Source organism: Oreochromis aureus, linkage group 19, assembly GCF_013358895.1.
Source record: "Oreochromis aureus strain Israel breed Guangdong linkage group 19, ZZ_aureus, whole genome shotgun sequence".
NCBI lineage: Eukaryota > Metazoa > Chordata > Actinopteri > Cichliformes > Cichlidae > Oreochromis > Oreochromis aureus.
The window spans coordinates 15,284,752-15,304,468 of NC_052960.1; the positions used below are offsets into that span (position 1 = coordinate 15,284,752).

Genomic DNA, 19,717 nt, shown 5'->3' on the forward strand with positions numbered 1-19,717 from the left:
TTTTGATCGTCAATGACAGTCTCAGGTCCAACCTGTATCTGGTCTAATTGCTAAAGTTCCTAAGTCAATTTAAAAGCGTCCAACGCCCAAGGTCCAACCTTTACTACCCAAATAAGTGCATAAACCGTTCCAAACGGTAAAGTGGTCCAACCACTAGCTATTTTGGAGGTTCCCAAGTTCTCCACGATCGCCAATCGGACTATCCCGTCCAACGGAAAATCCCGAGCGTCCCCAGGAAGTTTGGAGCGTCACCTCCGAGAAATGCACTTCCTAGAACATCCCACAGTTCCGTTCCACATAAATTTAATTATGTTTTTAAAGACATCCTGTAAGGAGTAAATATTTAAACAAGACATTCTTCAGGCGAAATAAAGACACTCAAAACAGTTTAGATGGTAACAACGTGCGCACGCTGGGTGAGCGCTGCTGTCTCAGGCCCACAACCAGCGTATGTGGCAGTTCTTTATTTATAGCGTTTCAGAGTATGTGTGTGTGTGTGAAGTTTATGATCTCAGAGTGTGTGTGTGTGATTCTGAAGAATGGGCCCCTCTTTGTATTTGGGAGTGTATAGATAAGAACGTCCTGCTCTCCCTTCCTGGGAGTGAAACGGCTCGTTAGAGAACCAGGTACAGAGGAGATGTCCTGGGTAAATCATATCTGAGAACACTATGCTTTTGTCTTTACTTCAGCTTCACTTCTAGTGAAGCAGTAAAATACGATTAAATGGAAAGAATAAATGGGTAAACAACTATTAACACTAAAATTAAAGATAAACTTTCAATAACGTACAAATGGCAGTGGGAATAATACTTGAAACATTTGAAAATCTCTTAACATATCCCTCCTGTTGTTAATTTGTTTTTACACATTTTAACCTTTATCAGCATACAGTCTCTGGACAGTGCATTTTTAACTGTTGCTTCATTATTAACAGGAGTGTCTTTTTCTTTTAGTTACAGGTTGTTTCTTCATCTTCATCGTCGGTGTTTGAGTCAGTGTCGGCGTGTTCCAGCAGTGTCATAATTTCTTTTTGGCCGACAGGGTCCGGTGTAATAGCTGTGGCTATCAGTCTGTTGATCATGGATCTTATGCAGGGAATACAACAACAACCACATAGGGTCAATATGGCTGCAAAAACCGCTATTGACACTAGGATTGATGACACTAGGCTGCGGTACTTTCCAAACATGTCCATCCAGCTGTCCCACATGGAAGTGTCCACTCCAGAATGTTCTTTCATTCTCTCATTCAGGGTCTTCAGTCTTTCCAGGGCTCTGGTCAGACTGCCGTCAGCTGCAGTGTTGTTAGGTATGAAGGTGCAGCATTGTTCTCCACTTCTTTGTTTCTCGTTGCGCCATGCGTTCTTCTGGGCATAGGCTGCAGCTTAAAAATGGTTCCCCTTTCAGGACACGTCACATTTGGAGCCTGCCGGTAAACTCGGGCAGTGTGGGTCACATGGGTTGCTGGTGCAGGCCGTGTTCATGCCTACCAGGGCCAGTGATAAGAATACTGTGAACACGAGCATGGAACACATCGTTGTGACAGTGGTCAGTTGGCATCCTCTTGTCCAGCATCGGCGTCGTCTGTGCGGTTTCTCACCCTCAGGGGCATCCTGGTTTGCATTTAGTATTTCCATCTCCATCAGGTCTCCTCTGTGAGCGTTTCTCCTCTTCTCGACCGTGGACACACCCTTGGCCTCCAATGAGTAGACACCCAGCAAGAGGAGCGAGTGTCTCAGTGTTGCCACTGATAGCCCTTCTCCCACCAGTGAACACCAGAGGTTAGAGCGGTCTGCAGTCTAGACTTTATTGCTCACTTTTCTGCTCGGGAGTTTGTGGTTCTTGGATTGGTTCAACCCTTTTTCAACCTGCAAGAAACTGGAAGAGAATCACTCGGCAGTTGATTGTTCAAAACTATTTCTCTGTTTTCCAGCAACTTTGTCATCCACTCTGCTAGAGTTGTTTCTCTTATTGACTTGTTTGAAATTTAATGTATAGAAGTGTCTTTAACTAGTGTTTTTAACTAATTAGACTCCCTCCTGTTGACGCATGAACAACTTCATGTGTCACAAGAGCTACTGTTTTTTGTATAAAGACTTGGTTGTAACGGTTTCCCATCACATATGATCAGATCATCCTGTAGAATTGCTCCGCACCTCAACCATTTCTTTCGCTCTAGTAATGGCACAAATGTGTGGTTCATTTCTCAAGATATCCAGTGGAATTTGCATAGAGGTGTTGTCACCATAAGTGCGCCTACTGTTTGTACTGCTACTGATTTTGCTGCTTGGTCTGCAAAATTGTCGCCCTCTGTCATGCCATATTTTCAAAATGGCGTACTGCAGATCAAATTCATCATTGATAAGTCAAACCAACGAAAAGACAAAACTAGAAGTCAAAAAAAATAAAATATTCTTTCGTTAACAGAAATAAAAATAAAAACAAAAGTAAAACTATCTAAAACTGCAATGAGTGGTCACAAAATTAACTGATTTTGTAGCAAAAATGTGTTTAGTTTTAAATTCTTAAGTCAAAACTAAAGAAAAATAAAACTAATGAAAATTGCAAAACTATTAAAACAGTTAGAGTAAACATATTGGCTGTCTCTGTGTCTCTCTGTCTGTCTGCGTCTTGACACAGTCAGCTCCTTTGTATGGGCATGTAGTTCCTGTTACACGTTTTCCTGTTACAGACACATTTCCCGTTTCTCCAGAGTAATCGAACTCTTTGTTGAATTTAACTGTTTTCATCTAGTCTGCACTTCCACCTAAATGTAAGTAGAAAGGTTATATCCAAGTTACTGAATGCTATTTTTATAGATGCAGTAAGGAGAACAGAGCACATTCCACGGAGCTTCACTCCCATCTCTGGTGGAGGCAGAAAAATAGGAAGCCAAGGTCATAACTCAGGCTCATTAAGAGTCAGAAAGAATGTGAATGCTTAGTCTTGTGGCTATCGCGCATTGTATATAGCTTCTTTTCTTTGTTTAGTAGCTTTCTGCCTTCACCTAAGGGTGTACCCTAAGTATGTGACTCAGGTCTCCATAATTGGAGTTTATTTAAAGATAAATAAGATGATCCATTCATTGCTCGCAGATCATGCACTAGACGTATGTTGCAGTATTTAGCTTTCTTCAACACTTAAACAAAATATCACTTCTTATCCATTACCATTCTCTCGTATTAAAAAACAAACAAACAAACAAAAACAAACTAAGTTTAACTTTTCTGCTTTGTCACTTAAAACAAAGCATCGCTCTCAACCCAGCTCTCAGCTGGCTCGAAATTATCATCATCAAGCATGAAGTTGCATGAAGAGAGCTGTTTCAGAAGTCACAGCATGGGGCACTTTGATGATTAAAGTGTGTCCTAAAACAATGTCAGCTGACCTTTTACTGCCTCTGCTGCAGCTACACCGGCCTGCACACAACAGAGTCTAATTTGCAGAAGTAAAATGCAAGCTGACGTTGTTTTTCTCCAAATGCCTGTGTTAAAACAGCTTTCATGTAACCTGCACTTCCATCTACATGTAAGTAGAAAGGCTGTTTCCAAGTTACTGAATGCTTCTTCTTCCTTTTTTCTCTGTAGATACAGCACTACATATTTTCTTAAGGCATTTTGGACAATTTCTATTTCGTTTTAAAATAATTCATATATCTCATACATGTTACATATGTCAAACTTCTAAGTTCGGAAAAACTTTGCATTGCTTACAGTTCGTAGCTCACAGCTCTAAAACTAGGCGTCAGTAAATCATGTGCCTAATCATTTCGTGTCACTGTGATCCTCAAGTATGATCACAGATTTGTTTTTCAAACCAACAAAACAAACAAACAAAAACAAGTTGCTGATGGCATGAACGCTTTACACACGAGTTGGGACACAAAAAGAAAAAGAACTGCTGTCAGAAACAAAGGAGAAGTGTGAGAGAAAAAAAAACTGAGATCACAGACTGCTGCATGTGTGAGCTTTTAATATCATGCAGCTTCTGCTCTGAAAAACAAAAAAAATTAATACAAAATAAAAAGTGTGTATCTTGCTCATTAGCTTGGTAGTATAGGTTTGCTCTTCATCTTAACAAAATCTCATCTAGGATGACAGGTCAAGTGTCTCTATGCACTTAATTAGTTTACATATTTTCTTTATTTTCTTCATCTCATATGTCATTATACTGAATTTGAGCAAACCTCAAGCTTGATGCAGACTACTTTTAACAATTATCCACCTCACATCACAACTGACTGAGGTGCCTCTTCATATTTAATATTATTTCATTATTAATGTTATTATCTTTTTATATAACAGCAATAGTATATTACAATATTTTATTTGTGTCCACCAAGGGCTGAGGGTGAGCTGCAGTCTCACCCTTTCCCAAGCTGGAGACATTTTCCTTGGCTGAACAATGACACAGCCTTAATATGCCGTATGCATCTCTCTTTTTATTTGATATATTTTGTGTGAATTATCTGGTTTCACGCATTCCATTCATTCAGCTTGGTTGTCTTCCCAATATTATTTCATTGCTTTAATTTAAGTTAACCTTAATTTAACCTTTTGTTTATTCCACTTCATTCCTCTTTCCATGCTTTAAAATATTACAACTCTTGTGTATGTTTTGATTTCTTTTTAGCTTCCTTTTCAGTATTTATTTCTGCTTGGAGGGTTTCTTATAATTTAGTTAATGCATTTTCCTCCCACGTGGGACATTTAGGTTTTCTTTAGGATTTCTCCATCTGTTTGCGCTTATTTGTCCTGCACGGGGCATTTCTTTTCTAACCATAGTTCATCTGCAGTCAATTCAGGCTTTGCGGGTTTATTTCCCATTTTTTGGGCTTAGAGTTATCAATAATATTTTATTGTAAATTGCTTATAATTTTATTTTTCCCATATGTATTTTGATTTGTTGTATTTGGAATCACCTTGTTTTGCTTTTATTTATTAATACTGTTAACATACACTCTGTGTGACCTTCGCTGATATTAGAGTCGGGGAGGTTATTAAGGCAGCCTTCACCCTGGTTTAGACCCAGGGCGGCCTTAATTTTATGCGTTGAAGCGCAACCTTTGACCCCTTCTCACCAGTACATCGGTCAACACAGGAAACAGTAAGAGTGGTGCAGAAACCTGTTGTTTCTATTCAAAAGGTCACTCACTCCTCAACAACACACAAACTTCACACGCGGTACTACAATCCTATTTTAATTGACACGTTCTGTATTTTCATTCACTCGTGAGAGTGAGATCCCTTTATTTTCATTCACTCGTGAGAGTGAGATCCTTTATTTTCATTCACTCGTGAGAGTGAGAGATCCTTTATTTTCATTCACTCGTGAGAGTGAGATCCCTTTATTTTCATTCACTCGTGAGAGTGAGATCCCTGACTTCCAACCTTTTAAACTGCGGAGTGACCCCACACAGGACCGTCAAACTCCGTCTTACAGGCGAGTCCTTTCACTCATAAGAGTGAGATCCCTGACCTCCAGTCCTTAAAGGACGAGTCTTTTAAGAACCGTGTCAATCTAAAAACCGATTTTAGCCGCAATGTGTTGTTGAGTGTTTATATTCACCTGCTTCGGATGAAAATGCCGGTCAGACAGAATCCTCCTCGCTCCCTGGGATCGTGGACCTCTTGCTAAAAACGCTGGCCAACGGCGAATTCACGTAGTTGGTCTTTACTGTTTCACTAGAAACAGGCTGTCGCGACAGACTTTGCAGCGTGGGTTCACGAATCCAGGAAACGACGAGGTCACTCTGTTGGCTCGAAGGACCAAATAAATGTAAGGAGTAAATATTTAAACAAGACATTCTTCAGGCGAAATAAAGACACTCAAAACAGTTTAGATGGTAACAACGTGCGCACGCTGGGTGAGCGCTGCTGTCTCAGGCCCACAACCAGCGTATGTGGCAGTTCTTTATTTATAGCGTTTCAGAGTATGTGTGTGTGTGTGAAGTTTATGATCTCAGAGTGTGTGTGTGTGATTCTGAAGAATGGGCCCCTCTTTGTATTTGGGAGTGTATAGATAAGAACGTCCTGCTCTCCCCTTCCTGGGAGTGAAACGGCTCGTAGAGAACCAGGTACAGAGGAGATGTCCTGGGTAAATCATATCTGAGAACACTATGCTTTTGTCTTTACTTCAGCTTCACTTCTAGTGAAGCAGTAAAATACGATTAAATGGAAAGAATAAATGGGTAAACAACTATTAACACTAAAATTAAAGATAAACTTTCAATAACGTACAAATGGCAGTGGGAATAATACTTGAAACATTTGAAAATCTCTTAACACATCCTATGAAACCACCAAACCGACTTTATTGATGTCCAAGCCCAGCTTTATATTCAATTATAACTGTATGACCATATACAGATTTCAAATGACCTATATCCTAAATTCAGTAGTCCAACTACTTTAACTTGTCCTTTTCCTATTTCCGTTACTTTTACCTATTCCTATTTAGTAGTCCAACTACTTTAAATTCTCTTTCCTTAGCAGTCCAACTGCATTTCCTTTAATCAGTACTGTCACTTAACCTTACATTATCATTACTTCAACTTCAATTCTCATGAGATTTTCACCAAAATCAAAACAGACCTTTACCAGTAATTTCAGTGAGTAGACTTTCAATTTTGTCAGAACCAATTCAGCACTGTTTGGAAATAATTCAACAGGTAGTGCCTTACCTTTCAATAAGCCGGCTTATGTCCACTCACTTCGACCACTGACTCGTGTCTGCCTGTTTGAGCACCTTGGACCCTCTCAGTCTCATTCTCCAACTTCTCTCCCTCAACCTCGGCCAATGCACCAAATGTTACGGGTTCGAAATTGAGGATGAGAGTAAAACAATGATAGTCCAGAAGAGGTCATTCAAACAATTGATTTTAATGCACGCAGCGTGGAGAGGTGTAAACTGCAAAACAGTTGTACATCTCTGCCCAAAATACACTCTAGATTGCTTTTATAACATCAGGGTATTGTAACGCCCCTTCTTGCGTTTACAAGCACATAATTTGCATGTACAGAACATTCATGTATTTAAAGAATTAAATGCAAACACAGAAGTTCCTCCTTGTGGCATACTCTTCCGAATATGGTGATGACCTAAGGCCTTTGAGGTCACCATGGACTGGACATCCTTCCGTCACCTGTAACTAAGCAAACTCAAATACCACAAGAAGCTGAATACATTCAGGCCTTTGCTCAGCTACTATTTTACTGTACCAATATACTCAGCATATGAGTTATGATACATATATATTTAACTCAATCATTTTAAAGTAGTTATAACTGCACCTGTAATAAACATGTTAATATTTGATTATGATAACCCCTATAATATAAATTATAACATAATGCCAGCAGCTTCAATAAACACTTTGATGAAATGATAATTAATACAATGTTAAGGATGGTGGTTATATACAGTTCAGCAGTGACCTAATTTCTTTAAATATTACACTACATTAAACAATTTAAATTCATGATTTTAAAAAGTGTCATCATCTATGTCTGTGTCTTTACATTAATTAGCATTAGAGTAAATCATTTGTACTGTTTGGGGATGTATTTTATCAAAACATGAAGTGTGCTGAAACACAAAACAAACTTAAGAGAATCCAAGAAGAGATATCAGATTCAGACTTCTTCTGCTCTTCACTCAGCCCAGTTGTATTTATTTTTAAACATAATTTCTCAGTAATCATTTTATAAATGCACTTGACACTCTCTCTCTCAGTGTGCTTCAAGAACAGTTTCCGATCTAAAGAATCCCTGTTTTCCGCATTATTTGCTTGCTTATTACCCACCAGCCTACCGTTGTTTACAGCGCTGTTGACCGCTGTTTTTTTTCTTTTTCCTTTCTTTTGAAGAGAAAGCCGCATTTCTGCTGTTCAATAGGCTACTGACCAAATTTAAACTTTTTAAAATTATGCATAATTGCAAAATGCTTAGCTGTGTCTCTAATAAACCCTCTGTAACTTTGCTCTGTTTCATTTCAGCAGCATCAGGTAATGTTCATATGTTGATTAATGGTTTTCTTTCGTTTTTGATCTACTGCTGCTAGACTGTTTCTCAAAGCTTGACTAATGCGGTCCAGAAGGATAACAGGGATGATAAAACATTCGTGTTGATAACAGCTGATGACACTTTGCATAGGATATCAGTGAAAGACCATCTGTTATCAGCCCAGAAGCTCACACAGCACACCACACATATATCCACTCATAAACAGGAGCACCATTGCGCATGAAAATGGTTGGAAATGCAAAAAATGAATTTCTGCAGCAGATCCCAGAAGATTAGTTGTTCCTTTGGTACTTAAGATGACAGCCAACATTTATTTATATTGATATATATATTTCTATATAACAGTGTCTGAGGGTATTCCTTTAAAAACGATGTGTAGGCGCACATCACTTATATATTTATGCATGTATAAATTATATTTATAATAGGCGAGACCTGTTTTTCATTCTCTAAACTGTGGCATGCTTGTTATCAGATCATCGTTAGTATTGCCAGGAAATGACAGGGTTTGAGTGTACTGTGATAAAAAGTGAGGTGCAGGCGATATGCAGTGCGGTCAGCTCTGGTGGTAAACAAGTGTTGATAGAGTGATAATTTTGTTAATTTTGTTAGTTAATACATACAGTAGGTGGATGTTAGTATAGTTTTGTTAGAAGATCGTATATAAGGCACTTCACAGCAATCATCCTTCAGTGACCAACATTATTTTTATTAATATATATATCCTAATTTTAAAGGCCATCAACAGTTTAGAAAGCGTTCATAACAATTTTTATTTTACAGGATTTAGAATTTACAGCAAGAGTAGATTTGCACAAAAGGAAATGGCTTGTAATGGACAGATGCAAAGTTATTGATGGTCACAGCCTCGTGCAATAAAGATGTTGTATCACAAGACAGCTGATCGATTTGTCTCACTAACAAACTAAACATGGCGTTTTTAGAGGGTATGGCAGCCATGACAGTTTGCCTTGAAACAAAAACAGTAATCTCCATATTTAGACCATCCATCCATCCATCCATCTTCATCCGCTTTATCCGAGGCCGGGTCGCGGGGGCAGCAGCCTAAGCAGAGAAGCCCAGACCTCCCTCTCCCCAGCCACCTCCTCCAGCTTATCCGGGGAACACCAAGGCGTTCCCAGGCCAGCCGAGAGATATAATTTCTCCAGCGTGTCCTGGGTCTGCCCGGGGCCTCCTCCTGGTGGGACATGCCCGAACACCTCACCCAGGAGGCGCCCAGGAGGCATCCTTGTCAGATGCCCGAACCACCTCAACTGGCTCCTTTCGATGTGGAGGAGCAGCGGCTCTACTCTGAGCCCCTCCCGGATGGCTGAACTTCTCACCCTATCTCTAAGGGAGAGGCCAGCCACCCTTCGGAGGAAGCTCATTTCTGCCGCTTGTATCCGCGATCTCGTTCTTTCGGTCACTACCCACAGCTCGTGGCCATAGGTGAGGGTAGGGACGAGATCGACTCGGTAAATTGAGAGCTTCGCTTTTACACTCAGCTCCCTCTTCACCACGATGGACCGGTGCAGCGTCCGCATCACTGCAGCTGCAGCACCAATCCGTCTGTCGATCTCCGGCTCCCTTCTCCCATCACTCGCGAACAAGACCCCGAGATACTTGAACTCCTCCACTTGGGGCAGGAACTCATCCCGACCCGGAGTGGGCACTCCACCCTTTTCCGGCTGAGAACCATGGCCTCAGATTTGGAGGTGCTGATCCTCATTCCCGCTGCTTCACACTCGGCTGCGAACCGTTCCAGTGCGAGCTGGAGGCCTTCACCTGATGAAGCCAACAGAACCACATCATCCATAAAAAGCAGAGATGAGATTCTGAGGCCACCGGCGAAAGCCCCCGCCACTTGGCTGCGCCTAGAAATCCTGTCCATAAAATTATGAACAGAACCGGTGACAAAGGGCAGCCCTGGCGGAGCCCATCACCCACCGGAACGAGTCCGACTTATTGCCGGCAATGCGAACCAAACTCTTGCAACGGTTGTATAGGGATCGAATGGCCCGTAGCAATGGGCCAGACACCCCATACTCCTGCAACACCTCCCACAGGACACCCCGAGGGACACCGTCGAATGCCTTCTCCAAGTCCACAAAACACATGTAGACTGGTTGGGCAAACTGCCATGCACCCTCAAGTATCCTTGAGAGGATAAAGAGCTGGTCCAGTGTTCCGCGACCAGGACGAAAACCGCATCGTTCCTCCTGTATCCGAGGTTCGACTAGCGGACAAACTCTCCTTTCCAGCACCCTGGCATAGACTTTCCCAGGGAGGCTGAGGAGTGTGATCCCCTGTAGTTGGAACACACCCTCCGGTCTCCCTTCTTAAAGATGGGGACCACCACCCCGGTCTGCCAATCCAGGGGTACTGCCCCTGATCTCCACGCAACATTGTAGAGGCGTGTCAACCAGGACAGCCCTACAACGTCCAGAGCGTTCAGGAACTCGGGGCGGACCTCATCAACACCAGGGGCTCTGCCACCAAGGAGTTGTTTAACTGCCTCAGTGACCTCGCCCCCGGATATTGGCGGGTCATCCCCGTCATCCCCAGACTCTGCTTCCTCCTCGGAAGATGTGTCAGTGGGATTAAGGAGGTCCTCCTTCATATCACTTCTATGAAAATAACATGTCATGTCATGTCACTCAAAAACGAATTTAAATTAGACCTGATACAGTAAGAGTATTAGAGAGAAATACACCAATGTTTGTCTCATACAGACAAATAATTGTTCCTTTTATCATATTAAATAATTAAACACACATCCCAGCTCAAAACATCATTCTGAGAAACCTTCCTTTAGCCAGCTGAAGAATCTTTAAGAGCACAGAACCTACGCCAACCAGAACAAGGAAGAAGACGCTGCAGAGCACATTCATGTTGATAACAGCTGATGACACTTTGCATAGGATTTCACTGAAAAGCATCTGTTATATAATCAGCCCAGCAGGACAAACAGCACACTGGAGCAAAATGAGTTAAAGCCAGGTTACTCAAATAAATCTAAGCTGCAGTGGTGACTGAAGACCAAACCTCTGGACTCAGGAATACACAGACTTTGATTAGGGTTTCCATTATGGCGACCCTTAAAGGGAGCAGCCAAAAGACATGGGTAAAGAAAATGTAAAAACATGAGCTAATTAAGAAGGAGACTTTTATTTACATGTCTATTCCAAACTACAGATCCTGATTCATTTTGACTGCAGGAAAGACCTGGAAAAACTTTCAGGCTTTTGTCTTTAACAGTTTTTATGATATTTGTGTTGAAACATGACAAAAATGCCTGGAGGTCTGCCAGTGCACTATTTTTAAAAATATAGTCAGGATCTTGAAATGAATTTGATGTATAAGGCCAAAAATTCACAGCAATCATTCATGTTCGCTATAAACTTTGATTCATAACATTTTTATTCAATTCAGAGATGGTTGAGCAGAAGGCCTACCTTGAAATGAGATGGGTTGACCCATATGAGAAACAGAAAATACACAATTATCATATGTTTATATTTTCTGTTCATATGTTTTCTGAGAGTTAAATACATAAATGTATAATGTAATTATTAAACTGTCACAATTTTGCTTACACAGCATAATTATGCTGTGATTTGTTTGAATAAATAAGTCACACGGTGAGTAGAACTGAATTTTTTTATTCAGTGACAATAAGTAATAATACAGTAGCTGCAGATAGCCAAACACTATTTGCACGTCCAAGAATTTAGAAGAAGAAATTTTAAGAAGAAGATATTAAAAAAAAAACCCAAAACAACAAAACAGTGGTGCCTGTCAGTTGCCCAGATGGTAGCTGTCAGCTTTATGCAGGTCACACATAGATTTACACACTCTGCTCCCAGGTAAGTCACCTAGTATGATAGCCACGACTCTAATAATCCTATTTGGATGATATGCATCAGTGGCAGAAACACAATCATATAATAATGAAAAACAGAACAAAAACCCAAACAGACAACTTAGTTTAAAAACCTTCTCACAGACTATGTTTGTTAAGTTATGGAAGCTGCTATAGCGTCTTCTCTCTAAGATCACACATTACGCCGCCAATGTAAGAATTTATATCTGAAAGCAAAGGCTCCTAATGCTTGGATAAATAATTGCCAGTTAATTATTCTACCTTTAAGGCTTTTTTCACTGCTTGAAGAATTCCTTTGTTCTGTTCCGGAAGCTTTTTCCAACGATGACGTAGAGAATGGGGTTAAGGACACTGTTGAAGAAGGCAAAGTACACAGAGACCTGTTGGGCGATGATCAGTGTGATGTGACATTTCAGAATGCGAGTGTATCGGAGCACATCTAGTATCTTTGTCACGTGGAATGGCACCCACCAGATCAGGAATGCCAGCAGAACTGCCAGGATGAGAGTGGTGGCCTTCTGATCCGTTTTCTGAATGTTTAAAACCTCCATTCGCCTCTTTCTCAGAGTTTGAATAATTTTGACAGTGCAGAACAAAATAATGATAACAGGGATGATGAAGCTGAATATTATGACTCTCACCTCATACATCAGATATTGATCTGGTGAAGTGAAGTTAAGTGAACAGTGAGTAAGATTTGACTGAGGGTTGAATGTTAATTTCCTGTAGATGAATATGGGGAGAGCAAAGACCAAGCCAAAAACCCACACAAACAGACATCCCAGTTTGGCATAAAACGGGCTGCATATCCTCTCATGGGAAAGCGGGTGCACCAGTGCCACATAACGATCTATGCTAACCATAACAAGGAAGTAAATGTTGCAGAACGGATTCATGGATATAACAGCTGATGACACTTTGCACAGGCTTTCACTGAAAGGCCAGTCATAGGAAATTCTTGCATAATCAGACCAGAACGGCAAACAGAACACCAGAGCAAGATCAGCTAAAGCCAGGTGGCTCAGGTATATCTCAGTCACAGTGCAGGCCTTCTTGTGGAGGCAGAAAACCATCAGCACAAACACATTAAAGATGATTCCAAGCACGCTGATGACCAGGATGTAGGGTGGAACTAGAGTGAAGATCAAGCTGTTGTCTTCAGGAATACAATGGCTTTGACTTGTGTTGCTTTGGTTTCCAGACATCTTCAGTGTCAGGGATTAAGTTGGCAGGGATGCTGGAGTAAAATAAAGGATACCAAAATAGAAAACATAAATATCTTTTTAGCTGGCATTGTTCTAACATAATTTGTTACGATGACAGAAAACATAGATACACCCAATTCTGAATAAGACTGTTATATAACTAACAGGCTTCAGACCCCGAGCAAACTGAATTGGATAAGCGGAAGAAAATGGATGGATTAATATTATCTGATTCAATTTTAAAGACCATCATCATATTAGAAAACATGGATAACCAATGCACATTTTACATCATATTTAGAGCTGAGCGTGCTTTCCAGCATCATAGAGTCATCGCTACAGCAACAGCTACATAAAACAAGTTCAAAGGTTTAGTATATCTATCCTCACATTTGGACACAATTTAAAACAATTTAAATTAAAAAATTTTTTTTAATTAAATTTAGTTTTTTTTTGTGTGGAGAAGTCAAGTCTTTATTATTTACATTTTTGTTTGTGTTAAATACATTACTATAAACGTTCTTACTGCATGAGGTTGAATTTGATCAAAACACTAAACATACTGATACAAAATCAGTTAATCTGCCGTCTACTTGTCGACACGTTACTGTACACCTAAAAACATCACTGCTTCTAAAACCTGTGCAGCTGTTAAACTGAAGAAATGTCCTTTTTTATACAGATAATGCCAAAAAGTCAAAAACACTGTTCCTGATGGACAGTGATTTATAGTGATGGGATTTCTGGCTCTTTTTAGAGAACCGGCTCTTTCGGCTCAAGCCACTGAAAAGAGCCGGCTCTTTCGGCTCCGAACCGGCTCTTCAGGTTGTTTTGTTGCTTTAATTAATTTATCATTAACAATAATATAAAATCATGCACAATAGGAATTACTAATGTTAAAAAAAAGTGTTTTTATTTATATATGTTTATATATAAATATAGGCGGTGGCCCGTAGAGACAAAGCACGTACAAACTCCAAAACACATTTCTAACATTAACTGAACTTCCAAAGCAGAGCTACCTAGATCACTTAAATTACACAATTGAAAGCATATGTGTATTGTTTGTGTATTTATACACAAGCACTCACATATATTCAAATAATTTAAAAAAATGTTCATTTACCTGTTACTACCACACACCAAATCCGGTTGTTGGTACTTGCTGGCTTGTGTAGCCACTAGGTAACAAAAGCTCAACACTGCGCCTAGCATTCTGGAGCACTTCTGTTGTGTTTTGCACTGTTTTGGAGTTTTTACGTGCTTCTGAGTTTTTACATGTTTTGGAGTTTGTACATGCTTCGGAGTTTGTACGTGCTATGGAATTTTTATGCGTTTTGGAGTTTGTACGTGCTTCAGAGTTCGTACATGTTTTGAAGTTTGTACATGCTTTGTCTCTAGGGGCGACTGTAAATATACTTTCACTTATTCACTCCACATTAAATGTAATAAATAAATCATAATACTAAAACCAACTATTCACATTTCAACTTTTAACTATTTAAATTTTCACCTTTTTCCTTTTAAACATATTTTTTTTTTTTTTTTTTTTTTTTTTTGTCTGTCCCATTTGGTTCTTAAGCCGTCAGAATTGTTGTCTGAAGACCAACAAGGATACCAAATGGATTTATTTTGCCAAATGGATCATCATGGCATTGCCGTATTGGTCCATTTGATCAAACTTTGTTGTTATTATTTATTTTATTTTCAGTTGTTACAGATGGGACAGACATGACTGGGGGATAGGAAAGGGAGAAAGAAAGAGAGGAAGGAAAAGAAAACAGAAGGAAAAGGGACAGTGAGAAAGGGCACTTACAAAGACAAAGAGAAAAAAAAAAAAAAATCTCCTGGATCACCTGTTGAGAGAAAAAAAAAGAGAAGACAAGCAAAAAAAACCAAACAAAACAAAGCAACATACTAAACACAACACCATCACGTTAATCTAGCTGAGTGTGAACAGCAGTAAATACTAAATATTGAAAGTTGTTGTGCAGCACGCAGGACAGACAGCGCACAGTGTGCTTTGAAGTAGCAGCTAAGAAAGGTGTAGTTTATGTCTCACGAACAGTGAACACCCGTGTGCACACCTGTGTGGATCAACGCGCTTGTATACAAAAGGTTTTCCCATGTAACGGTCTGCTAGAGGGTGTGGAGGCCCATAGCCCCCGTCCCCCAGGGCATGAAGCAGGCATGGAGGAGATCCGGGCTCCAGACATCCAGAGGACCCAGAGTGCGAGAGCCCAAGGAGCACCACCGAGGGGCATCCGTGCCACCTTCCTGGGAAGGGCTGAGGAGATCCCCAGACGAGGGGTCACCCAGTAGCCACGGAGCAGAAGCCAGAGGGGCTGCACCGGCGTGCCCGCCGCTCTGCCGGCAGCCAGCTGTGCCAGAGTGAACCGAGTTGCAGGCCCCGAGGCCGGAGGCCCGAGGGCCCCTTTGCCCGGAAGAGGCCTGACCGGCGACAGGCATCGGGCCCCGCCAAGTAGCCACCGGGAGTGAGCCGGTGCATACCTGAGCGCCCAGCCCGGACACCAAGAACCACCAATGCACCAACCCCTGAGGGCATCAGCTACCAGCAGGGAGTGTGGTGAGGGGAGATAGCCTCCACACTTGGAGGGCCTGGGAGTACCCAGGGAGGTGGAGTCTAAGACCAGACCTGACATATAGACACAGACAAACAGGCACATACAGACATAAACATGCTTTTCCACCCTCATGCACACATATACAAACACTCAGCACTCACCCAACGTAGGGATAGACATACATAGACATGTACACACAATCATACTCCCCAAACATACTCTATGCCCTGGGTCCAGGTACTCGCCCCAGAGGGGAAACGGCACCAGACCCAAGAGATGTGACCCTTTCCCCGGGGTGGAGGCAAGCAGACCGCCCCAGGCTCCGCAGCAGCAGGGAGGCCAATCGGACAGCCAACACCTCCTCCCAGCCCCCGCCCTGATGGCTAGTAGAGAACAGGGGTGTGTGAAGACCCCATACCTCCCTCCTCCCGCTCGTGTGTAGTGTTGCTGCGTGTTGTTCTAAAGTGCATTTAAAACAAGGGAGGGCATGGTGCTGCTGCCAGAGAGCAGCAGGTGTTAGCACGGCCCTCCCGAGAACCCTCAATGTCTACATGGATTTAAAATTGAGAGGTGGGCACCGGCGCCAGAGGTAGGGTTGAATACACAGACCGCCCTCTGGACGCCGTTAACGTGATCACCCTCAAGGCCCTATACATATATATATATATATATATATATATATATATATATATATATATATATATATATATATATATATATATATATATATATATATGTGTGTGTGTGTTATGAGAGTGTGAATAATGTGGATGTCTAAGTTGTGAAATAAAATTGAGGCACAGGTGGCCAGAAGGGGACAGAGGGGGGAATGCCTCCCTGCACCCTGGTGACACACCCGCACCCCAAGGCCCTACCTGTGTGGGTGGGTGTGGTGGAGCGGGAAGAGGGAGGCAGCCGGGGATGGGAGGAAAAGAAGGGAGGGCAAGATGCCCTCCTTAGGGCCAGCTCCCGGCTGACCCCAGTAGGCACCCCCGTCCTCTAGTACCCACCAAGGCAAGGGAGCCCAGGCCCATCCCGATCGGGGCCCACGGCAGCAGCACCGCTAAGCCCCACAGGACCTGGGGAAGCCCACCCCACCCCACCGCAGAGGAAACTATACCCACCCCAACATTCAATCATCTCCAGACTACACAAGACAACAGACACCCAGGTTAGGTTTATTCTCCACCTCTCCTGTGTCTCTCCCCCACCTGCAGAGGGGACTTCTGCAAGGATGGAACAACCTCCCTGCCAGTTGAAGAGTCCCCCAGTTAGGTTTTAAGTGAAACAACACAAAACACTCCAAACCACAACACAGTTAAATATTAATTAAAATATGAAAACAAAAAGAAGATGCACATTCTCTGTCATATGGGCCTTGTGACAAAGTGGAGGAGCAGTTGTAAAGCTCTCCATTTGTCCCATATGTGTTTACTTTATTTTGCACATTGTACACATTCTGTTTCTATGTATTTGCTTCCATTTGCTATTTGTCAAGTAACATTGCTTCACTCACTATCCCGGGTTTGTTTGTGTAAGCGTTCTGTTGCCGGCAAATCAAACATTCTGCAAATTAGGACAAATACTAAGTTATGTTTCTTTATATTTTATTATGTTACAGATTAAGTCATTTGTTCATACTTACTTTGTTTGTCTTTTCAGTTTTCATGAGGGTCAGGTGTGGGGAAACGCCCGCCTGGCATTTCCTCATTTTAAAATCCTGATGATGTCACACATGACATCAGCGGGTCAAACCAAGTGGAGGGGTTTCTTTTTCCATAGAGATGCTTCCTTTTGTTTGTGTTAAGGTTTAAAGGAATTTGTTGAATGTTTTTCCTTTTGTTAATATTGCCATTTAGTTGTGTAAATGTGCATATTAGACGTGTGTAGAGGTTTTGTGTTTTTAAATCATTTGTGTAGAGTTTTACATCCCTCAGTTGAGTGAGTGGTACTGGCTGGGTAATTGGAGGGAAATTGATGGCCCTATTTAAAGCCAGTCTCTACCAGATGCAGGAGAGAGGAGAGGTGAGCTGTGTCACCAGAGCCATGTTATGTTGAGTTTTGTTAATTGAATTGATTTGGGGGGAAGTTTTGTTAAGTTCTATTATATTACACTTTACAATATGCTTGAATATTAAAAGATAATAAAACAACGAATAAAAACACATAAAACATAAAATCTTTCAACATTCCCTCCTGTTGTTAATATATTTCACACATACTCTATAGACTTCAGTAGACAATCACTTGCTCGCGCATTTTCAATTGCTACATCATGTGAAGTGTCTGAAATTTTTAAACACAGTCTTCTTCTTCCTCAGTTGCTATCGGGCTATAAGCTTGTGCCAGGAAGATTCCGGTTGCAGTGTCTTTAGCAACTTTCTTAATCAAAGCTTTGAAACATGGTACAATACAACAAACAATAATGGCCAACATCACTAAAATACTGCATAAGATAGTTGCTAATACTTTGATTGTGTCTGCCCATTACATGGGTCTGAGTCATTTGTTGTGGACGAGTAACCTTTTGGAGCACATGCACGCAGACTTGTATTTATTACTGTTTCTAGAGTTTGTAGTAGGTTTACAAAGAATGCCATTTCAGTTTTGTTATGGGGTACATAATTATGCATTAGTTGGCATTCCTCTGACCAGCATCGTCGTCGAGTCCTGTTGGGGACTGGGTCCTCTCCATCTGAAATGTCTGAATGTTCATTTTGCACGTCTATGTCAGGCATTGTTTGTGAGTGTCTGAGTAGTTACTTGAGTGATGGGTTGCTCTTCTGGTTTTGCAGGTTGGACTGATCTTCCTTTACTCTACCGGGCAGGTGGGACTAGGTCGGTGCTCGGGCTACAATGGGGTTTCTTCAGGTTGACCAAGTTCACCAGATCACCTAGTGTGTCGACTGAAAGCGAGAAGTCAAGAGGGCGGGGTATACCCAATCTGCCCTCTCCTCCACTTACAGATCACTAGATGATAGGTGGACTGGCGTCTGGGCTTGTGTCCCCTTGTACTTTTTTGGCGTGGCTCTGGTGGATCCACGAAGGTCTTTCAGCGATTTTGCACGCTGTCGGTGTTGTGAGCAGGACCTGATAAGGGCCCTCCCACCTCGGAGAGCTCCAGTTTTTCCTCTGGAGTACCTTGATCAGGATCCAGTCGCCTGGTTTCAACCTGGAAGAGACTGGAGAAGAATCATTCGACAGTTGGTTGCTCAGAACTATTTCTTTGTTCTCTAGCAGTTTTGTCATCCATTCTGCTAGGGTTGTTTCTCTAACTGACTTGTCTATTGGTTCACTGGTGATAGGCAGAGGAAAAGGTCTACCGTGTACAATTTCAAATGGTGTCAGTTTCTGCGAGCATTGGGTTAGTCTCATCCACATTTTTACTAGGCCTATACACTCTGGCCAGCATTTTGCTGAAGTTTCGAAATTTAGAGTGTGTTCGAAATTTAGAGTGTGTTTTGGAGATTATGTCTCTTATCCCTCCTGTTGACGCATGGAGAGTAACTCCATGCGTCACTAAGGCTGCTGTTTTGTGTAGAGATTTTGGAAGTATTGGTTTTCCTTCACAAATCATCAAGTCATGATATCATTTATCAGTATTGCGCCTGCTTTTAGCCATGATGTGTGTTAGTACGCTTCCATGCAGGGCCTCTGGGCCTGTCTCACCCAAAAGGGCATTTTCTTAACAGTTGCCTTTCACTCGCGTGTGTTAAGAAAGGCAAATGTGCTTGTAGCAGTTGTGAGATTATTATGCTGTCATATATTACATTATACCTGTAATCAAAATGAGTGAATCATGATACTGCTGGAGGCCACATCACACTTCTTAGTTAAAAGAATGTGAAAATCATTAGATTTATTAGATAGGTTTGCATTATCCTATACTGCTGATTCACTGCTGATTTACTGTGAGTGAGTTACACTGTTTCATGACATTTCATACTGCCGAGTTATGAAGAGAATATTGTATTCAGAGAGTAGGGGCCTCTCTCTTTTCTTTGTGATAGTAAAAGAACAG

At 41.6% G+C, this 19,717-nt stretch overlaps 2 protein-coding genes across 2 annotated transcripts in view; both read right to left on the minus strand.

The window, feature by feature from the left end:
• Positions 1-19,717, minus strand: part of LOC120434689 (B2 bradykinin receptor-like) — a 39,812-nt gene that overhangs the window by 13,521 nt on the left and 6,574 nt on the right. The window lies entirely within an intron of this gene.
• On the minus strand, positions 11,746-17,946 carry LOC116330574 (B2 bradykinin receptor-like). Its single transcript, XM_039602953.1, has 2 exons — positions 17,342-17,946; positions 11,746-13,143 (listed from the first exon to the last, which is right to left on the minus strand). Exon 2 carries the CDS (start codon positions 13,109-13,111, stop codon positions 12,182-12,184), a length of 930 nt encoding a protein of 309 aa, XP_039458887.1. The 5' UTR covers positions 13,112-13,143; positions 17,342-17,946; the 3' UTR covers positions 11,746-12,181.